General features: G+C 34.7%; 1 protein-coding gene across 1 annotated transcript; it reads left to right on the forward strand.

Annotated features, from left to right (window-relative positions):
* Positions 1–2265: 2265 nt before the first annotated feature.
* On the forward strand, positions 2266–17235 carry LOC127869632 (peroxiredoxin-like 2A). The gene is made up of 5 exons (XM_052412290.1): positions 2266–2307; positions 5113–5280; positions 16143–16280; positions 16733–16868; positions 17069–17235. The coding sequence occupies exons 1-5, from the start codon at positions 2266–2268 to the stop codon at positions 17233–17235; spliced, it is 651 nt and encodes a 216-aa protein (XP_052268250.1).
* The last annotated feature ends 4357 nt before the right edge of the window (positions 17236–21592 follow it).

Below are 21592 nucleotides of genomic sequence, written 5' to 3' on the forward strand. Positions count from 1 at the left end.
CAAAAATGTTGACTATTTATTTAAAGTATCACCGGTTCGCGTAGTCCCTGTGATCTTTTATTAGTGCCCAGTCCCTGTGTTTAGCTATTAATTAAAATAATTAACTTAGCATTTTTGGCAATAAATGTTGTTATTAATATAATAGGCACAAATGAAGTACTTATTTACACTAATTTACACAAAAAATCACCACTGTGCAAGATATTCTTAAAACAGAAATATATACATTGATCCGTACAATAACTGCTCCTCCCATAAGCGAAAAAAATGCATGACATACTAGTCGCCGCTCTCCAGAGCGACGCTAATAAAAAAGGGTTTATGTATGCTAAAGAATGATTTTCAATTCTTATTGTGAATATTACGGGACAAAAATTGTATTCTTGTTGTTATTCCCTTATTTGACATCCATCTCTTTTTTTATTCGAATAGCATAAAACACCTGTTGGCAACCGATGTTTTATTTAAAGGGATCTTTTCACGCTTTGGTAAATTGACAAAATTGAAAAAAAGTTGTTTCAGATTTGTAAGTTTTCGTTTTAGTTATGATATTTGTGAGGAAACAGTAATACTGAACATTAACCATGCTCTAATATAGCCATTATATGCATCTTTTGACGATTTTAAAACCTAAAAATTATAAAGCGTTGCAACGCGAAACGATTGAATAATTTGGAGAGTTCTGTTTTTGTCGTTAAATTTTGTGAAACTACGAAGATTGCCTATATATGGTATAAAATACGTCAAGCATGTGTACTCGGCGGAATAGCTCAGTAGGCTAAAGCGTTTTTACTTCAGGACTCTGGCAGGACTCCAGGGGTCACTGGTTCGAAACCTGCTCCGGGCAATGTTCTTTTCCTTTTTTTATTTTTTTTTCTTGATTTTTTACTGGAGCTTTTATGATCCAATGTTTACATTTATCAATATAAAGCATTTAATGAATAAGTTTAAAAAATGCCAAAATCTGTGAAAAGGCCCCTTTAAAACAAATTATGTGAAACTAAATGACAGCGCATGTTTAAAAAAAGATTTTCTTGTCATATTTTAGCCATCTCTGAACACAAATGTGTCAATATTGTTGAATGCGTAATTTCTGGCCAGGTCACTGAGTATGAAGTGACCGGATATTGGCATGTTCATGCGCAAAAATAGAGAAAAAGTTACACTTGTCATAAGCATGTGCTGCCGTAGACAGCAAACTATATGTTGATGACATTTGTATAAAAACATAGTTAAGGTTCTGACATTTGTATAAAAACATAGTTAAGGTGCTCGATGAAGATAAACTATGTGAAAATTTTAAGAAGACTGATTGAAAAAGCAAGCCCTTCATACTTTCAGTCGATTTTTATAACTTGTTATTTAAATTGTTAAACGAGCGAGTGCTAATATATATATATATATATATATATATATATATATATATATATATATATATATATATATATATATATATATGGAGTCATTGCACATATTCGTGGTTCTTGGGTTTTCACTAATCAATGGCAGTGGCATTGATATGGACTCAAATATTGTTGTGTTCGATTTACTGGAAAGTTCTTATTATTTATTAGCTTGTGTACGGGGTATTGCAGACTAAAGTACCGAGTATTGTTTTCTTATATGCATTAATTTCTCATAGTAGCTAGATCCCGCGGTATGGTGTTTTTTTAAGTAACCTGAGCGCAACAAGTTTACTTAACTTATCCGGATGGATCCTTCGGTTACTTTAGTTTAAAGTTGCTAAAATCATTCAAGTCCTATTGATATGTATGTCACCAGAGCTAAAATAGATTTAAAAGTAAAACTGTTTAAAACCATACGGCTCAGAGAATGTATCTCTCGTTTGTAACAGTATGGTGCTACTCCACTAAGTTTGTTCAAATCATGTCCGTGGAGTCTAACCAAGCCACATCCTACAGATCAAATGATTACAGTAAACCAATAAAAAATGTCACACTCGAGCGCAAATTACGATTGACGTGAGAAAACTCCGGTTTAGGTTAGAAAGTTTTCGTGAAGATAACTTTTGTCGAAACATCGATTTTGATGCCCGATCGAGCTGTTTTTGCTGCAATAACATTATGCATTTTCATGAGTTTGTTAAGAATATCATTTATTTGCAAATTACAAAACATGTCGAAAAATTTAATTAGAAGATATCGTAGCCATTTCATCTTTGTTTTTGTGGATCTGTTTTATCAGTTTTGTAAGTAATTACTATGGATTTAATCAGTACCCAGATAAATAAACATATGTATCCTAATGGCCAGTTGCGAACTGACACTTGGACGTACCATCACGCAAGTGAGCGATTCTCGCGTGTGTGCGTGCGTTTGACGAGTCTGAGTGTGTGTGTGTGTGTCTCGAAGCTGCATTTTGCGATTACTCTGGTAATATACCAGCACCATTGCCTGATGTCTGCAGTCTTTTGAATGTTAGTTTAAAAAAGAATTTATTCAGTGTTCTCATAATTGTGTTGCGGTCTTCTGTCGAGGAAGTGGAGCTTAATACCCGGAGGAAAACCCACCTATCAGATATGATGACCAACAAACAAACCCATTTTTGCCGTGTGGGCTTGAGCACCATCCGGTTAAATGAGAGCCCGATGTACTGAACACTGCCCTAGTCTGATAGTTGCCTGATACTCGAGATAATTCATGATAAAGTGACCATTAACTGACGGGGGCTAAACATTTTCATCTTCGTTATTTTAAAAAGAGTGCAAAATTGCTTAATAAATTCTCAATTCTATGGGACAATATCGTATATTTATTACGGTAATTGATTGTGTACATCATAGCTGTCCAACCAGGATTTCACCTTCGTTTCCTTAATAAACAACAGCCAATAAATGTTGTTGTTTTTTTGCCCACAAGTAGACATGAATGAATAACATTCTTCTAATGTATTGGTCATATGGAAAATAATAGGGAGTCAGCATTACGTTTTTAAATCATGCTAGCCCGAATGTTTAGCCTGAAGCCAGAGTATCTCGTATAGAATTGAAGAACGTGTATAACGTTTTACCCTTAACGCTTCAAATACATATATTGTGTGCGTGTCCCTTTATATAAGCCAGATCTCGTTTATATATCCACGCAAAACATATTCCGACGGTAAGACACTGATAAAATGAATAAATTTATTGGAAATTAGTAATAATACTATGCCTTGGTGTGTTGCAATAATGTTTCTTTAAAATATGTATCGTATTCTAAATTTGTTGTACGATGTTTGTTGAAACTGTCCCCAGATTGCGGGATTACGATGCGTCGCATCGAGATCTCGCGCGCTTGCATCTCTTTCCCTCGACTATTGATTATATATACATATTCGATGTAAATGGGGATTTTTAAATGGTATTTTCTTGTCAATATCATAATTTAGAATTGGTCAAAACATGTGTCAAACCTTTAAAAAATCTAACAAATGAACATTGGGGTCATTTGGTGTGGTTGGGAGCTGGGAGTACCGTCTTGAAAAACACCGATTTTTTGTTAATTAACAACGCTGCCTGTGGTTACTCGCATTTGTATCGCTTATTAATTACATCTTTAACTGAACGTTTTCAATGAGCGCATCAAATTATTAGCATTAATAAAATATATATGAAGCAGCAATATATGTACTACCAGGCGATTTGCAGAAGCATGAAGGCATACGACAGTTGCAGTTTGTTTGTAGCGAATAGCACAGTGCAATACGCACATGTCAAATACCAACATTCAGTTTTAATACGTCAACATTCAGTTGTCATTAAGAAATATGCAATTGTCATTTCGCAGCGTAGATGGACTGGCGGACATTCTGTCCACAAATATCGCAATAAGTTGTTCACAGTGATCGGTTCTGGATAAATATTTACGGTCATTCAATCCGTACATGGCATGTGATTCCGGCATAAAAAGGCCGATTGGACAAGTAAATGTATTCACATTTTCACTGCTTTTAGAACGTTAACATACGGAAATAATAAAGACACAGCATACTACGGTGAGTGTGCTTTAATTAAAAATAACGTTTATTATTATATACATGCATTAAATATTTACATTAATATTATCCATTTTATTTACATTATTAAAAAAAATACTAAAAGAGAAAGCGTCTGTATGGTCTATGTATGGCCTTATTATATAATTTTATGGGACTATAGGTATTTAAAAACAACATTAATAACTTTATACTTTTAATGGGTATCATACATGTAATTTAACAACCGTTGCCGAACTATACATATTTTATGGTGGTATATTTTTCTTTACTGTGTTAAAATTGCAAGCATTGGAATCTTTTTATTTCATGATTTTCTGTGGTTTTCAATGAAATATAGGTTAATTTTCAACACACAACTTGTGTAAAGTATGTTTCTTCTAAATCTGTTTTACATTAGAGCAAAAATTGATAACTGCGAGTACAAGCAAAAAAAAGTATTTCGATTCATCAATTATTCGATTTTTGTATATCAAATATCATTTATTGAGATGAAGAAATCGGTCTTTATAGTAATATTTGAAAGAAGGAAATCGCGTCGAACTGCGTTACATATAACAGGTTTGAAAGACTGGAATGGTTTGCATTTAACAACAATAAGAATTAGAATTTGTTATACGTCATATTTAAATTTGTATCTTGACATTGCATTTAAACGCTATTTTATTCTTTAGCCATTTCTTGAAATGGGTAAACCCTTGTTATGATTGTACACCAATTTCTGGCGATCTATATTGCGACTGGGAGATCTCTTACTTTTTATATCAAGAAATAACGTCTCGATTTCGTGATATCTGTTATAGTTTTTTTTCATATTAATACTTTTTAACACAAAACACGATTCCATTTCTTTGTATCAATAAATGATTTTTTTAATATACAACTGAATTTATTTAAATTCAATAATGCGATATCTTGATACCATAAAGTAAAATCGATTTCTTGATAAACAATAAACATTTATATCAAGAATGTACATTATAGATTTAAAAATGTTTTTTTTAAATAGTAAAACGGTGACCCATACAGGTCTCGGTTATTTGTTGATAATCAAATTTATGATTAAGCAAAATCAAGCGTTTTTTGTCTGTTTTACTCAATGTATTTTCTCCTTAGATGCTTGACGTAATTCTTGGTCTCATGGGGGCCGCGGGGTTTGTGGCAGGCCTGGTTATTATTTGTAACCTCGCCCCAAGGTTCGTACCTAAGGCTCAGTCAGCAACTTTAGGATATCTCGCAGAAGCTAAACTTCAGACGCTTGATGGAAAGGAAACAATTTTTACGGTAGGTGTATCCATAGTCTTTCAAATTAATTTAAAGTCTAGATCACAGATCGTTTCTATCATTTAATGCATATTGTTTCATGTCTTAAACATAGATTTATATTTGCACATTTACACATATGTAGTTAGTGTTTCAAATATAATAACGAGACAGAAATATAAAGGAAAATTGTTCCTTTGATCTCGGATCCGAAAGATCTAGAGGCTTAATCCTTGACCACGCGGACATTCTGATTCGAACCGTTACGGCTACAGCTTTTACTTTACACCTCGGACATCCTGACTCCTTCTGTTATTGCTTACAGTTTTAAATTCATGTAAGCGTTCCAAATGGTATTTCTTATAAATCCTTTGTTTTGAGTTACAAACGCTATATTTAATTTTCTCAGTTTTAAGATCTCATCTTATTAAGAAAACTGTTATAAAATTAATGGTTTATTTCAAGTGTTAATTGTTTCGCTACTTTCCATCATAACATTCGCAGTTTTTGGAATCTGTTACAAATAATTGATAATTTGTCAACGTATAAATAAGTAAACAAGTTCCTTTTAAATGACTTTTCCACAGTTTGGAAAAATGACATTAAACCTATGTCCTAAATTCAAAAAGAAAATGTTTTAAGTATATAAAACTCATGTAAAATAATGTGCCGTTTTGCAACTTAATGTTCCGGGCCCTTGTCCCTGGGCTGGCAATATCTTAGGCTTACCTTAGCCTAACAATATATAAAACTAGAAATGGCGCGGCAGAGGCCGACGCGTATCCCAACACCGCATGTTTGACCCAGGGGCGCCCCAGGGTTGGTAATGTGGCCATGCATAGTTGAGATTGACCGTATTGTCATAAGAGAAGTTCAGTATCAATAAGAAGTAAATTTTAGAAATGAAGAAATTATAGTAAAATGCCATTTATTTAATACCAACCCTGGGGCACCCCGCCCCCATAGGCCACCTATGTGGGCGGGGTGCCCCAGGGTTTGTTTTGGGGCCATACATAGTTGAGATTGACCGTATTGTCATAAGAGAGGTTCAGTATCAATTTGAAGTAAACCGGTGTAGAAATGAAGAAATTATAGTAAAAGGCAATTTTGGATGGGCGTGGCCTATGTGGGCGGGGCGTCCCAGGGTTGGTAATGGGGCCATTCATAGTTGAGATTGACTGTATTGTCATAAAAGAGATTCAGTATCAATTTGAAGTGAATCGGTGTAGAAATGAAGAAATTATAGTAAAAGGCAATTTTGGGTGGGCGTGGCCTATGTGGGCGGGGCGCCCCAGGGTTGGTAATGGGGCCATGCATAGTTCAAATTAACGGTATTGTCATAAGAGAGGTTCAGTATCAATTTGAGGCGAATCGGTGTAGAAATGAATCAGGGCTAGCGCTGGCCCAAAATTTCTTTGAGCCAACCAGATTTCGTTTTTCGGAGCGCGAAAAGTGGTTTTAAAATAATAATATATACTATCAACTTGTTCATATTTCTTTTTATGACAACAAGAGCATATCACATATAATTTAACATTTAGTTTTCAATATAGAAATAATTATTATGGTACTTCAAAGTACAATCATAAGTTAATTTATACATGTACACTTAACAGTTGAGTAAGTTGTCCCAGATTTGAAATCCTGAAAATTAGGCCGGGGGTCTTAGAACCATGAATAAAGGGCAAAGCCCCCCCCCCCCCCCCCCCACTCCACCCAGAGCACTTACAAATTGTTCTTTGTTATAGTCTTTCCAATTGCAATTTCAAGTGAATACAATTCGAAATAATATAAACCACATCGTCCGTATTACCGCATGTGTATTCGTCATTCTATTTCTTCTATAAAGAACTCCGAACTTAGATTTAAATCAGCGAAAAATAATGTATCCGAAAACGACAGTCCGAAAAAATGTACGCGTTCTGCACTTGAATTAATATTTGCATATCGTTTGATTGCAGAAAATGGAAATCAGTAGCCTAGCAAATACGTAATAAATATACCATTTGGTTGACATTTTTCTTTACAATAGCATTGCTTGTGGGGAAAAAACTACTTAATTATCACCTTTTATTTCAAACGATAACGTCGATAATCGGCAGAAAGGTGTAACAACTAACATCATCAACATAGAACTAATTATTTTATGATCATCATTTAATTCAGATCGATAGTCGATAGAAAGGTCTAAAGTGATCAGCTGAGAAATAATTTATTGTTGCTCTTCTTGTCATGTGTTTATCTTTAAATACGACGTTTGCCATCGGCCGCTAAATTGTTGGCAGACGCCAATATCAACTGTGTATTCCAAGTGTCCCTCATAACGGTGCCTTGGGTCTACTTCACCTTAACATAAGATCGTTGCGCAACAAACTTGAATTTATCAAAGATAATTTACTAAATTTTGACATAATGTGTTTTACGGAAACCCATTTAACCGAGATTATCACCGACGAGCAGATTTTAATTGATGTTTTTTATCACGCATTATTTCGGAAGGATTTCTCGAGTCATTCAAGCGGACTAATTGTTTATGTAAAAACAATATTATTATCGAGGCGTATTCTCAACCTCGAAAATCCCCGTTTACACACAGTTTGGCTAGAAGTTAAATTGCATAATTTCAATACTCTGGTTTGTTGCTTTTACCGGCCGCCTAATTCTGATGTTACTTTTTGGAATTATTTTGAAATCATGATTGATAAAGCGCTTGATTTAAACCAGAACGTCATCATGCTTGGGGACATAAATGAAGACCAATTTAAACACAATGCTCGCCTCTCTCAATCAGTATCCCTGTATAACGAGTTATCTCTCAAGCGACAAGGGTCACCGCAAATACTGCTACACTAATTGATCCGATATTAATCTCGGATACTATTTCATGCTTGAACAGTGAAGTAATAGTTATCCCTCAAACTGTTAGTGACCATCATGCTACTGCCATTCATGTTACAATTCCTTTAATAAACAGCTAACCGATTCAACGAAACATTTGGTTGTATAAATATGCCGATTTCGATCGACTAAACAATCTTATTACATGTACAAACTGGGAATTTATTCATGATTCTAATGTAAATGAAGCAACTGTTATGTTTACGAACAAACTTACCGAACTGATGAAACTTTGCATTCCAAATAAACTTGTCACAGTGCGCCCTCATGACAAACCATGGTATGATTATTCTATTAGAACAATGACTCGTAAACGAGATAGACAAAAACACATATCCATAGACAATCCTACTTCTGCTAACTGTAATAAATATAAACAACTTCGAAATAAGGTTAATTACATGATAAAACATGCGAAAGAACAGTTTTATTCTAACCTAGAAAATCTCTTGATGAACTAAATACTTCAAATCCCAAAAAAATATTGGAAAACACTAAAGCAACTAATAAAAACAAATTCTCACCCGAATTCGATACCACCTTTACAGTCAACGGACTCTGACGGCAATCTTATTGTACATTTGTCAGATACTGACAAGTCAAACTGTTTAAACAGATACTTTTCCTCCATTGCGTCGTTGAATGACTCAACCGGTGTTCTTCCAAAAATGCTCAGATATCTCTAACGCAAAATTATATAACCTGTCCATATCAGAATCAGAAATTATAGATGTTATTAAATGCTTAATAACCAATAAAGCCGTCGGTGGTTCTTCTTCTTCTTTGCGTTCGCGTGACTTTTCTCATCATTGGCTTGTTGAAGCCTGTTCTTCTCCTCTTGGTGTTTTTGAAGGAGTGACCCCCAGTAGCTTTGGGTGGACTCTGTCGAGGCACAGAGCCCGGCACTGAATCTCCCTGGAGGGATCCCAAAGACTCAGCACCACATCGTTGATAACTAGTAGATTGTATAGTCATTGCGGAAATTACATGATGCTGTGGTTTGTTAAGAGAGTGCCAGTTGGCCCAGCATCTCTGATTTCAACTCTCTAGGTTTTGGTCAGGTTACCCCTCCTTTAGCCTTTGTCGAGCCAACGACGAACTGCAAGGCAGCAGTGTATTTCTGTCAGGTTGTTTTCCTTTAGCCTTTGTCGATCCAACGACGGACTGCAAGGCAGCAGCGGTTTTCTGTCGGGGTATCATCCCTTAGCCTTTTCCTCTCCCAAGGCATCCACAAGGCAGTGGAGCTATTTGACCCATAGCTGGGAACTAGGTTTACAAAACTGCAGAGCATGTCCCCGCGCCGGGAGCCGTCGGTGGTGACCTTGTAAGTCATATTGTCCTTTAAAAAACGTGTAATTCTATTGCTAAGCCTTTGTGTATCCTCTTTAACAAATCACTTAACGAAAGTACATATCCCGCCCAATGGAAAGAAGTGATTGTTATGCCTCTATTTAAAAAGGGAGAACCGAATAATCCTTCCAACTACCGTCCTATCTCATTGTTAAGTTGCGTAGGCAAGCTGACGGAGAGGATAGTTTATAAACATTTATACAACCACCTTCTTGCTAACAAACGTATATACTCCAACCAGTCGGGCTTCTTAAAAGGTCACTCCACAGTCGCTCAATTAATCGATATTTTTGATCAAATAACGAAAGGTATTGATGAAAAGAAACTCACATGCATGGTTTTCTGTGATATTTCTAAAGCGTTCGACCGCGTCTGGCACACAGGACTACTCTTCAAACTTAAACACAATGGATTTGATGGTAATTTACTTAATTGGATAAAAACTTATCTATGGAGTCGCACTCAAAAAGTCGTGGTTGGTGCATCAATATCTCAAACGTTAGAGCTTAATGCCGGTGTTCCACAGGGATCCTCTCTAGGCCCATTATTTTTTCTTGTTTACGTAAACGACATAGTCAAGCACCTTCAATGTACTGCCCGCCCTTTTGCCGATGACACTTCCCTCTCATGTACTACCTCATATATATATATATATATATATATATATATATATATATATATATATATATATATATATATATATATATATATATATATATATATATATATATATATATATACATATATATAACATTGAAATTGTTCTGAACCATGACCTACAAGTTATAAGTAAATGGGCAAAACAATGGCTTGTAGATTTTAAAACCTCATAAAACCGTGGCTATGTTGTTTTCATCACACCATGCTGTTCCCCAACCACATGTTTTATTTAATAATGTACCGGTCAATTTTGTAGAAAACCACAAACACCTCGGTCTTACGCTCAGCTCAAACGGTAAATGGCACGAGCATATCACTAATATAGTAAAATCAACATCAAAAATACTTGGAATTATGCGAAAAATTAAATACATGGTCTCAAGAAAACATTAAATCAAATTTATATTTCCCACCTACGACCACTACTTGAGTATGCATGTGTCGTTTGGGACGGATGTGCGCTTTACGAAAAAGAAATGTTTAATAAACTACAAAATGAAGCGGCAAGAATAGTCACAGGTCTCACAAAATCTGTTTCTTTGTCTAATATGTATTCAGAAATCAACTGGCATAGTTTAGCCGAGCGTAGGAAGTATCTAAAACTTATACATATGTACAAAATACACAATGGCTTTCCAGACTACTTACAAAATTTACTACCAGCAACTGTCTTTCAACAATCTGCTAGGAACCTGAGGAACGCAAATGATTCTGTAATCGTTACTAGAAGGACGGAACTTTACTCACGTTCATTTATCCCGTCGGCTATCGACCTATGGAACAACTTTCCTCGCGACATAAGACTCTTATTTTCTATCAAGATTCAAAATTAAATTGAAACAAGTATTTCTCCCAAATGTCGAAACTCCTTTATATTTTCATGTTGGTGATAGAAAATCGTCCATTTTACATGCTCGACTAAGGAATAACTGTAGCGATTTGAAATTGCACTTTTTCATCAATCACTTAGAACCTTCACCTTTATGCGTATGTGGAGAAGTTGAATCAGTGTATAATTTCTTTTTTATTTGTCCACGCTTTTCTGAACAACGTACTTCTCTTTTTGAAACCCTACACGCAATTGAACAAATAAATTGCAATACAATGCTTTTTGGTAATGACATGGTAGATAATGACACCAACTGCTTCGTATTTAAAAATGTTCAGATATTTATTAAGACGACAGAGCGTTTTTCATAATGTTGTTGTAGCACATAGTTATGTTTATTCTCCTGGACAGGACTTCACTATCTCAAGGTTGTACTGTGTGTTTTATTTCCAATGCTTTACAAACCATGATTTTCTTTCGTATTTTACTTGCGCACTTGTATTTTGCTTTCTTAAGACAAATGTTATCTTGACCATGTAAAATATAGCTTTACAAAATCACGCTATCGTCACGAATATATGCAATGTAAATAACAAACAGGGAAAGACCACCAATAATGTTGTTAGAACTTTAGGTCCTACCCTTTTTTCAAAACAGTTGTATTTCTATGTATGTTCTGTAGTTGTGTAACTATTATGGAAATAAAATATGTTTAAATAAATTCCAAGTGTCTACGAATGATTGACCCAATATTATGTGTGAGCGAACTCAATGTTGATTGGCCAGCTACCACGTGCGCTTCAATAACAATAAGGTCAAGCGATGTCTCATGTTCTGGTGCAGACCGGTTTTCGTTTATTGTTCAATTTGCGAACACTTTCAATGAAACAAAGAGAAAACTATAGAAAACCAGTCTGGATTTAAATGGCGGATAATTTAAATGAAGATTTGCGAGATTTTAGCATTTTCGCAAATCAGATTTTTTTTAGTCAAATTCTCAATATTTTCGCAAATGGCTCAAATGGCGAACGACAGCGCGAGCCCTTTATGAAGACATTATAGTAAAAGGCAATTTTGGGTTGTAGTGGCCGATGTGGGCGGGGTGCCCCAGGGTTGGTAATAGGGCCATGCATAGCTGAGATTGACCGTATTGTCATAAGAGAGGTTCAGTATCAATTTGAAGTGAATCGGCGTAGAAATGAAGAAATTATAGTAAAAGGCAATTTTGGGTGGGCGTGGCCTATGTAGGCGGGGTGCCCTAGGGTTGGTTATCGGGCCATGAATATCTGAGATTGACCGTATTGTCATAAGAGAGGTTCCGTATCAATTTGCAGTGAATCGGTGTAGAAATGAAGAAAATATAGTAAAAGGCAATTTGGGGTGGGCGTGGCCTATGTGGCCGGGGCGCCCCAGGGTTGGTAATGGGGCCATGCATAGTTTAGATTGACTTTAGTGTCAAGAGAGGCTCAGTATCAATTTGAAGTAAATCGGTGCCGAAATGAAGAAGTTAATGTAAAATAACATAAAAAATGAGTGACTATCTCTGACCCGGCCCCGCCCCAACCCCCATATCTTTTGACCCAGGGGTCAGATCAAAATTCCGTCACTGTCACCGTCGCACATATGCTAATAGCTACCATGTATGTAAGTTTCAAGGTTCTAGTACTAATAGTGTAGGAGGAGCAGGTGGCCAGGACGGACGGACGGACAGACGCACATCAATACAATATCCCCACTTTTTCTCCGAAAAACGTGGGGATAACAATAGTGAACACTCTTGTACTAGCTTTTTGCCTTATCATCGCGAAACATGCTAAGAACCTTTGTTCTAATGATATATCGGCCGATTGAGCCGCAAGGATGCGGGGCAGCTATAGTGGAACCTCATAATTCACATGTATAATACCTATCTCGGAACTTTCTAAGAACATATGTCCCGATTGTATCTCGCCCTCGTTTGAAACTGGGTCAAGCGGGATCAAAAACAAGGTCACTTGTTTAATTAAAGAAAATGATTGGGAAACACAGAGATCTCTTGTTTGACCTATCATCATAAAACTTGCTTATAACATATGTTCTTATGATATCTCTGCCGAGTTAGGACATGGTTCCAGTCCATTGAAATGTTGTGAAATCTCTATAGAAGGCACATTTTCTGATCAATCCTAATAAAATGGCTCAGAAGATGTGTCCTTTTGCTATATCTAAGCCGAGTTCGAAAAAGGTACCGGTCAACTGAAAACAAGTCCGCTGGGTTATTGGTGAGAAACCTCATGAAATTTAAATTAAACTTGCTGAGAACATTACTTCAAATGATGTCTTCGAAGAGATCGAAACAAATTTGGTAAATGGAGAAACTGTCCGCCAATGTGCGGGGAAGTTTTCCTTATATTCAAATTGAGGACTGAACGTGATGTAAGTGTTGATCTAGTCTTCGCTACAGATTTCTTGCAATCGAGTGATTGTTTAGAGTATTATCGATTTCCTTCCACGGTTTCGATAGAAAACAAAGTATTGCAACGAATGCGAACGATGTGACTTGATCGTTCAAGTTTATTTTCAGAGCAAAACAGAACAGCAAAATATTTGCTTTCACAATTAACACTTTTGCAGGTGTAATGGCATGTGGGCAAATATGTAAAGCGTGAAAGTAGGTTAACGACAAAAACATTAGTTTCTAAACTTTCTATAAAAGATTATGTGGGAAAGTTGTCCCGATAAAAAGTTATTTTTGTAGAAAAATCGATTAAAAACAGTCTTTAAGAAACTATAAAACCACTATAAAGAGTTTATATGGATTTATAAAATTAGAAACGGCGACTTATTAAATAATATATATATATGCTTAAGATGTGTTCAAACCCGTGTGTATGTTTTGTTAGGGCTTTCATAATAATTACGTGATTCATTAGGCAATACAAAACATAAAGAGGAAGGTCTAAACGAAGTTATGAAACTAGAAATCGTCCTTATTTAGTCGACATGTTATTTATTAATATTCAACTCATGTAATTTTGAATTATTTGAATTATTTTTCTAAATTATGAATGATTGCAAAATCAAATCTCGAAATTTGTATTCTTTTGAATTCAATGCTTAATCTTTTCATCGATTTTAATCGATATCAGTCGCAGGGCTGCATTGAAAGTTGAATATTGTTATAGTAAAACCGTGTGAACACTCTAGAAGATGCAATTTTGTCCAATATTATTTAAACTTGCTCAGAACAATTGTTCAAATGATAACTCGGCCGTATGTACACATTGAAAGACCATATTTTCAATGTAAGGCTCTAGTGAAGCCTTGAATCGTCTTAATGCAATTCTCATACAATTGGCTCTGGACATTTTGTTCTTGTGATATCGCAGCCGAGTTCACGTGTGAAATTGGTCTCTTAAAAAGAAAATAACATGTTACACAACTCGCGTGACCTACTCCTTGTCGATCGGACCCGAGTTAAGACTGAAATCTTCACGGAGTAAATGACATTTTCCCTGCAAAGTTCACGGACATCGGTACCATAATTCCATAAAACGTATGAAAAAACAATCTTATCGTTCTTGTCGTTACATTATGCATCAACACTAACTGCCCAGCGCCGTTTGAAATCATTGTTTACATACATTTCAACTGGCTGACATTTAAAACACACGAGTGATTTCATTGGTCCAATGCGAAGGTGTGTCTTTACATTCATTCATTAATCGGGTCCGATCGACAACGAGTAGGCCACGCGAGTTGTGTATCGTGTTATTTCTTAAAATTTGACCCTGAATTTGTAAAAATCTTGCAAGATATGTACATTTCCAGAGAGGAAATTCATTTCTCAATGAATAAGACCGAATTCCTGGACATCGCTGAACAATTGATATAGTTATGGCTGTTCAAAGCGATGCACCCCGTTTTCGGTTGATTTTGAGTTGAATACCTTGTTATATATATATTTGATAGTGAATTTTTATATATTTTTTAGGAAAGTTGATTTTTCATTACAATTTGATTATTTATCATTCAAAATGATGTTTTCACTAATTAATATCATAGCCATACGCAAACCACATGTGCTAAAAACATGGTGTAATGATTTATCGGCAAAGTTCCGGTCTGTTGACAATCATGACGGATATTTTTTTCTTATAATATTACCTGAGCGAAGCTAAAAAATACTTCTGGTCCGTTGTAAATATTACCAACAATTGATAGTTAGCTATCCATATATGGCCATGAAACCATGTGAACACTCTATTAGTCACATTTTGTGTCGAATCATTATGAAACTTGCTCAATAAAGAAAAGTCCATTTCCGTTGGGTCTGATTTGAGCGACATAGGGATTTAGGCCCTCTTGTTTGTGTTTTAATATATCTGACTGCAGAAATTATTTAAGTACATACCAAATATCACACCGGTATATTTTTTAGTAAATATATGTACTGCAGTTTTTCAAAATAAGAAAATATATGAACGAGTCCCTTGAACATTTTTTTAGTTTTTCTAGAATCTCGTCAGAAAAATGGTATTTAACGTCGCATTAATATATATTTTACTCAAAAGCTTGTTTTAGAAGTGAATGGTAGTAGACTTGTGACTTTATATACATTCCTGAAGAATTAGTTGACCTATAGTTACATCTAAGTATTATATCTTTGTTGCATAAGGGTGCACCTAGAGATGCATAATTGAGCTGTTAAAACATTGACGTATTATTCAGTGAGTGTTAAGACACATATCGACTTATTTGATTGATAGCAGTCAAAAGAGGATACATACACGTTTGGTAATTTTCAGGCCAATGAACTGTGGAAGACCAATGGTGCAGTCATTATGGTTGTACGAAGACCAGGGTGATTTTTGTGTCGGGCGGTAAGTTTCTCCTTTCTTGTTAATGATATTCAATGATCTTAAGTATGAAATGTAAATAACATGATAAGCATATTTTGAAGTACATTTGAGCCAAAATACACCAACAAATAATAAAATTATCCTATAGTTAACGAACAAATTAAATATAAAATCACACTTGTTAACAAATACGTCATTTTAAGTACTTCTTCTACATACGGTATCACATTATAACAATTTCTGCTCTCACGTAGTATATAAAAATTACACTGTGTGTGTGTTTCAAACTTTCTTTAATATGACAGGAGGCCCAGGGACTTTCAACTCTGTTGCCAGAGATGGAGGCTCGAGGCGTCCGCCTACACGCAGTGGTCCACCAAAAATTTGGAGCCAGTGAATTTAAACCTTTTCTCCAAGGAGGAGAGGTTTATTTGGATCTTGAGGTTAAATTTTAACATTTTAACAGTATTACATTTTAGAATAAACAACACATTCGTATATCATGCTCATGGTTAAGGGCTTAAGTAAAGGTTACACGTCAGCTGTGGAAGACTTATCTGTGTATTAGTTTAGTTTAAACCTATTTATTTTAGCTCGATTGCATAGAAAGACCTAGGCTTATTTGAAACGCTCTCGAGACCGTTTCCTGTGATTAGAGCCAGAACTTTGTGTCTCTGTGAGAAATCTAAAGAACGCTCCCACAAACCGTTTACTAGCAAATTTAAATTACCAGTATGTGTCATTGCATAGTATTTAATCTTTGATATAAAGCTCCAAGTATTTATTATATAAATTATAATTTCAGGCTCTCATTTGAGTTGATAATTATATTCTGTATTCTTATTCAGGTAACACTGAACGAGCTTTATTAATTGTTTATGTCATTATTTTCAAGCGCAAGTTTTATGGGCCACAAGAAAGGTGGATGAATATTCCTGGCATTTTCACTTTTCAAACACTTGCACTTGTCATCAAACAGATCTACATGGGAACACCAGGAAACTTCAGAGGCGAGGGAAGATTACTTGGAGGTTGGTAGTTCATTAAATGTATCTACTCCTTAGTCCAGATTGTCAGATAACTACTATGCATGTCAAATAAAAAGAATTATATACTTAATATATAATCATAATACATTGTAAAGGTATGTCTTATTAGTTAGATTGCTTATTGTATATAGTGTTGTCCTATAATTTATTTAAGCTTTATCAATCATGTTACATGTTTGTAGGATTATTCGTTATTGGACCAGGTGACCAAGGAATAATTTTTCAACATCAAGAGTATCCAATCGGAGGTCGTTCTGACATCGAACGTGCTCGGGAAGCGACCCAGAAAGTTACTAGTAATCATTCAACTGGTGACATGCTTTTTAAGATCAATGTTAATGACATGTAGTCCGTTTTTCTCAACTTTAACTTATGCATGATTTCATGGTGGGCGAATTTTTTTTTTTTGCTTATATGATAAGCTATTTTATAACGCCGTGTTCGCAATCGCGAACGTCCGAATGTCCGTCAACATTTCCTTCAAGAAATCTTTCATGTTTGGTTTGCAGATTCATCTAAAGGTTCTTCACACAAAAAGTTCTGATAATACCCGTGAGGCCAAATTGACTTTAATAGGTAAAATGCTTTTAAATCTTCTTGTCGGAAAACCTTTAACAATCATTTTTTCTGAAACCGAAAGGTCCATGGCTTTCATACTTGGTATGTAGTGTAATCTAGAGGTAATATACCAAGTTTGTTCCAATCATGCCCCTCGGATCAAAAGTTGCTTTGCCCCGGGGTTCACCAGTGTTGAAATGATTTATACAGGGAAACCATTAAACAATATTTTGTTGAAACCGCAAACCCCACTTATTTGGTATGTATAATCATCAAAAGGCACTATACAAAGTGAGTTCAAATTTTAAACCCTGTCACTATTATATACACGAAATATCAAGAGATGTTAAATGTATGACCATAACGTCAAAGTCAGTCCCAAACCTTATGTTTCGAGTGTTAAAACTACTCAGCTATGGCTTCTCAGTGATCCCCAGGGCCCGCTTTAAAGAATTGTATAATACAAAGTATAGCCATGAAAGTTAAGACATGTGCAGTGTAAGTAATGCAATAAAAGACATGTGAAATAACTGTTAAATTAATCGTCCGTTTCAGTGGCCAAGTTGTTTTTTAAAAAGTCGGCATTTAAACAAACATTTTTGAAATCAGGAATATAACTCTGTTTGTTTTTTTTAAATTTCATTTAAGTCTAATGTATATTGTGACTTGGACAACATTAATTAGTGTATGTGTATCGTAAAAATGTTTGAAGGTAACACAGAGAATAGCGAAAATACATACAATTAGATGATCATGAAAGAATAAAATTATTTCCTCCTGATTTTTTCAAGATTCAAACCTGTGAAATCTAGGTACGTGTGACGAGAATTAACGGTATACCACTTGACTATTTGCTTTACAATTACATATATCTAGAAAACGATTCCGTATCGAAAGCACTGCAAAACATTATATATATATATATATATATATATATATATATATATATATATATATATATATATATATATATATATATATATATATATATATATATATATCAGCAGTATAATTTATTTACTACAAGAGGCTCGAAGTACGTTATCACGAAATCACTTAAGCTTTTCTATGATATAAATAACAAAATTAACCACCTTAAAATTATGCATGATTTGACACTTGAGATAAAACGGCTATAGTTGTTTTCCAAAAACATACTGTATACATTAAATCAGTATTGATGTTATATGTTTAAGTAACATGTTTGAGATTGTATATAGTTGAGGTCATTTATATATGATTATGTGTTTTGAACGTCTTGTCTTGATAATATGTACTGTTGTTATATATCTATATTCTATGGAAACTATTTCCTTGTGATTTGATGAGGTCCTTTGAATTAAATCCGATGTCTTTGACCGATGGAAATTATTATGAAATTGTTTCCGTAGAATACCATATTAACAATACTTGTTAAGTTTAATTAAATGGAATCAAGCAGGTCTTGTAGTTTTGTCATCTGCATACTGCTCTATCATGGGCGATAACATGTATGTTTGAGTAACACATTAGGCGCGATTGGCAAGACATTGAACATGATTTCACTTAAACAGCTTTATAAAAAACAATTCTTACTAAAATACTACCTCTTAGAATTAATCTCAAAAACAACTTATTTAAAAACAAGCTAGTTTACCTCTGTGTTAAATATATTAACATGCATGTGCTAATGTTTTGAATGAGATTGTTGGAGACTAAGGGGACTAGCAACCCACCATGAACTTGCCGCGCGTGGTAATGGGAGACACTGCCATGCAAACACATATTTGCATTAAGTCTGAATTATTTTCTCTGTGATTCGGTGTCTTTGGGAATTATGAGAATTTCCCATTCTTCACACTTGATGACAAACTCCATATACTCCAGAATACACGGCTGGATGCGAGTCGTGCTATAAAAATTTGACTCGTTCGTTTAGTTAACTAGAAAGCAATTGATGCAATTAACCATTTATAGTACGACACAAGTATAGCAATATTATGCGTTATTGCAAAAAAAATCAATCACAGTATATTTTTTTTTTGTAACTCAGTTTCCATAAAATATGTTGGATAATTAACATATATAAATATTTATCATGTTCATGTCCAATCCCGTGATGTAAGTAATAACACTATTTGTGCTTTACTGTAAGCATTAACATTTAAACAAAACCTGGACAGAAGCAATTGATATAAAAGAATAAGACTTAGGCCATTATTATACATATAATATGTTGTGCTAAATCATTCCTGTGTAACATTTCAACTCGAATCACGTGGTTAGAGTGTGGCTATGATGTGTATAAGTAAAAACATTATTTTGAATTAAAAAAAAACATAACGACAAACTAAAATTCTCTTGAAAAATATCACTATCAAATATATATATAACAATTAAGGTATTCAACTCAAATTGACCCCGAAAAACGGGGTGCAATCGCTTTGAAACAGTCAGAACTACAGTTATTTTGCAGCGATTTCCATGAACTTGGTCTTCACGCAGAAATAAATATCCTTTCTGGAAATGTACATATCTTGTAATATTTTTACAAATGGGCTGGGTCAAAATTTAAGAAATATCACGATACACAACTCGCGTTATCCGCTCGTCACCAATCTGACCCGATCTAAGACTGAAAATCTTCGTGGAGTAAAGGGCATTTTCCCTGCAAAGTTCAAGGACCACGAGGTCCATTAAATCAACAAAACGTATGAAAAAAACATTCTACCGTTCTTGCCGTTACACTATGCATAAAAACTAACTGTCTAGCGCCGTTTGAAACCATTGTTTAACATACATTTCAACTGGCCGACATTTAAAACACACGAGTGATTTCAATGGTCCAATGCGAAGGTGTGTCTTTACACCTGAAGATTTATTCATAAATCGTGTCTGATCGGTGACGAGTAGATCACGCGAGTTGTGTATCGTGTTATTTCTTAATGTTACCAAGCATTTGTAGAAATATTACAAGAAATGTACATTTCTAGAAAGGAAATTCATGTGCGTTGAATAAGAACGAATTCCTGGAAATCGCTGCACAATTGATCAAGTTATGGCTGTTTAAAGCGATGCACTCTGTTTTCGGATGATTTTCAGTTGGATACCTTGTTATATATATATTTGATAGAGAAGTGTGCTTTTCAGAAAAGGTGTTTTTTTGTGTTATAATGTGATTATTTGTATTTCAAATGAGTTTTTTACTAAAATATCAAAAAGCCACCACGCTAACCACCGGTGATTCGAATCATATCTTTCTTTTTTCTTAAGAAAATTACAAAAATAGTATTTCAATTTCCTAAAAACTAAACAGAAAATGGCCAACTTCAATATTTACAAGTTTTCGGGAGAAGGAAAATACTTCTTTTTTTTAAATACAGAATGAAGCAAAAACTTTGATTATGACTTTTAAGATATCTCTACATTTGTCCTAATGTTTAAAGTGACGTTTGACTGTTTCTGTAGTCAATATGAGAAAATTGTCTAACTCAAGCTTTTACAGCTTGAGTTAGACACTTTTCTCATAGTTTTTGAATTGTTTACATTTAGTTTGGAAATTTTCGTGCCAAACCAATCGAACTGAGCCTAATCCTCACATGGTTTAACTTTGTAAGCCGATGGATTGGATGGATAGGACCTTGGAATTCTTTGCGGAGAGAAGCGGGCCGTTTTTCGCAATGCGAAAATGTCAAAACCCGTTATCGTGCCGAAACTGAGATTGGCCATTTTCGCGGGGAGGGGACGAAATACTATCCAACATCTGCGAATGTCATATAACTAATAGTAAGACGATTTATTCCTTACAGATTGAAGCCCTTGATTTTAATCGCTAATTTTGTAAATAAACCATTATTTTCATAAATAAACAGTTTTCATACTCTCTTAAAGTTGAAAAGAAATAATGTGATTTTTTTCTCACAGTTAAATATGTAACATTCTCAACTTACTAAAAAAAGCAGAAAATGACTATTGGAAGGTCGAGTGGTTCCTGTATACATTTGTATTGGGGTTATATATTAACGTATCTACCGCATATAAACTAAACATAACCATTTAATTTTTTTTCCATTTGTCATTTTGCCAATATCACGGCAACTTTGTTCTCACTAGTGACAGTTCATGTGTATCTAAACCATACACACTAGAGATCCCAGGAACAAGTTTTT

Source organism: Dreissena polymorpha, chromosome 2 (genome assembly GCF_020536995.1).
Source record: "Dreissena polymorpha isolate Duluth1 chromosome 2, UMN_Dpol_1.0, whole genome shotgun sequence".
Classification (NCBI taxonomy): domain Eukaryota; kingdom Metazoa; phylum Mollusca; class Bivalvia; order Myida; family Dreissenidae; genus Dreissena; species Dreissena polymorpha.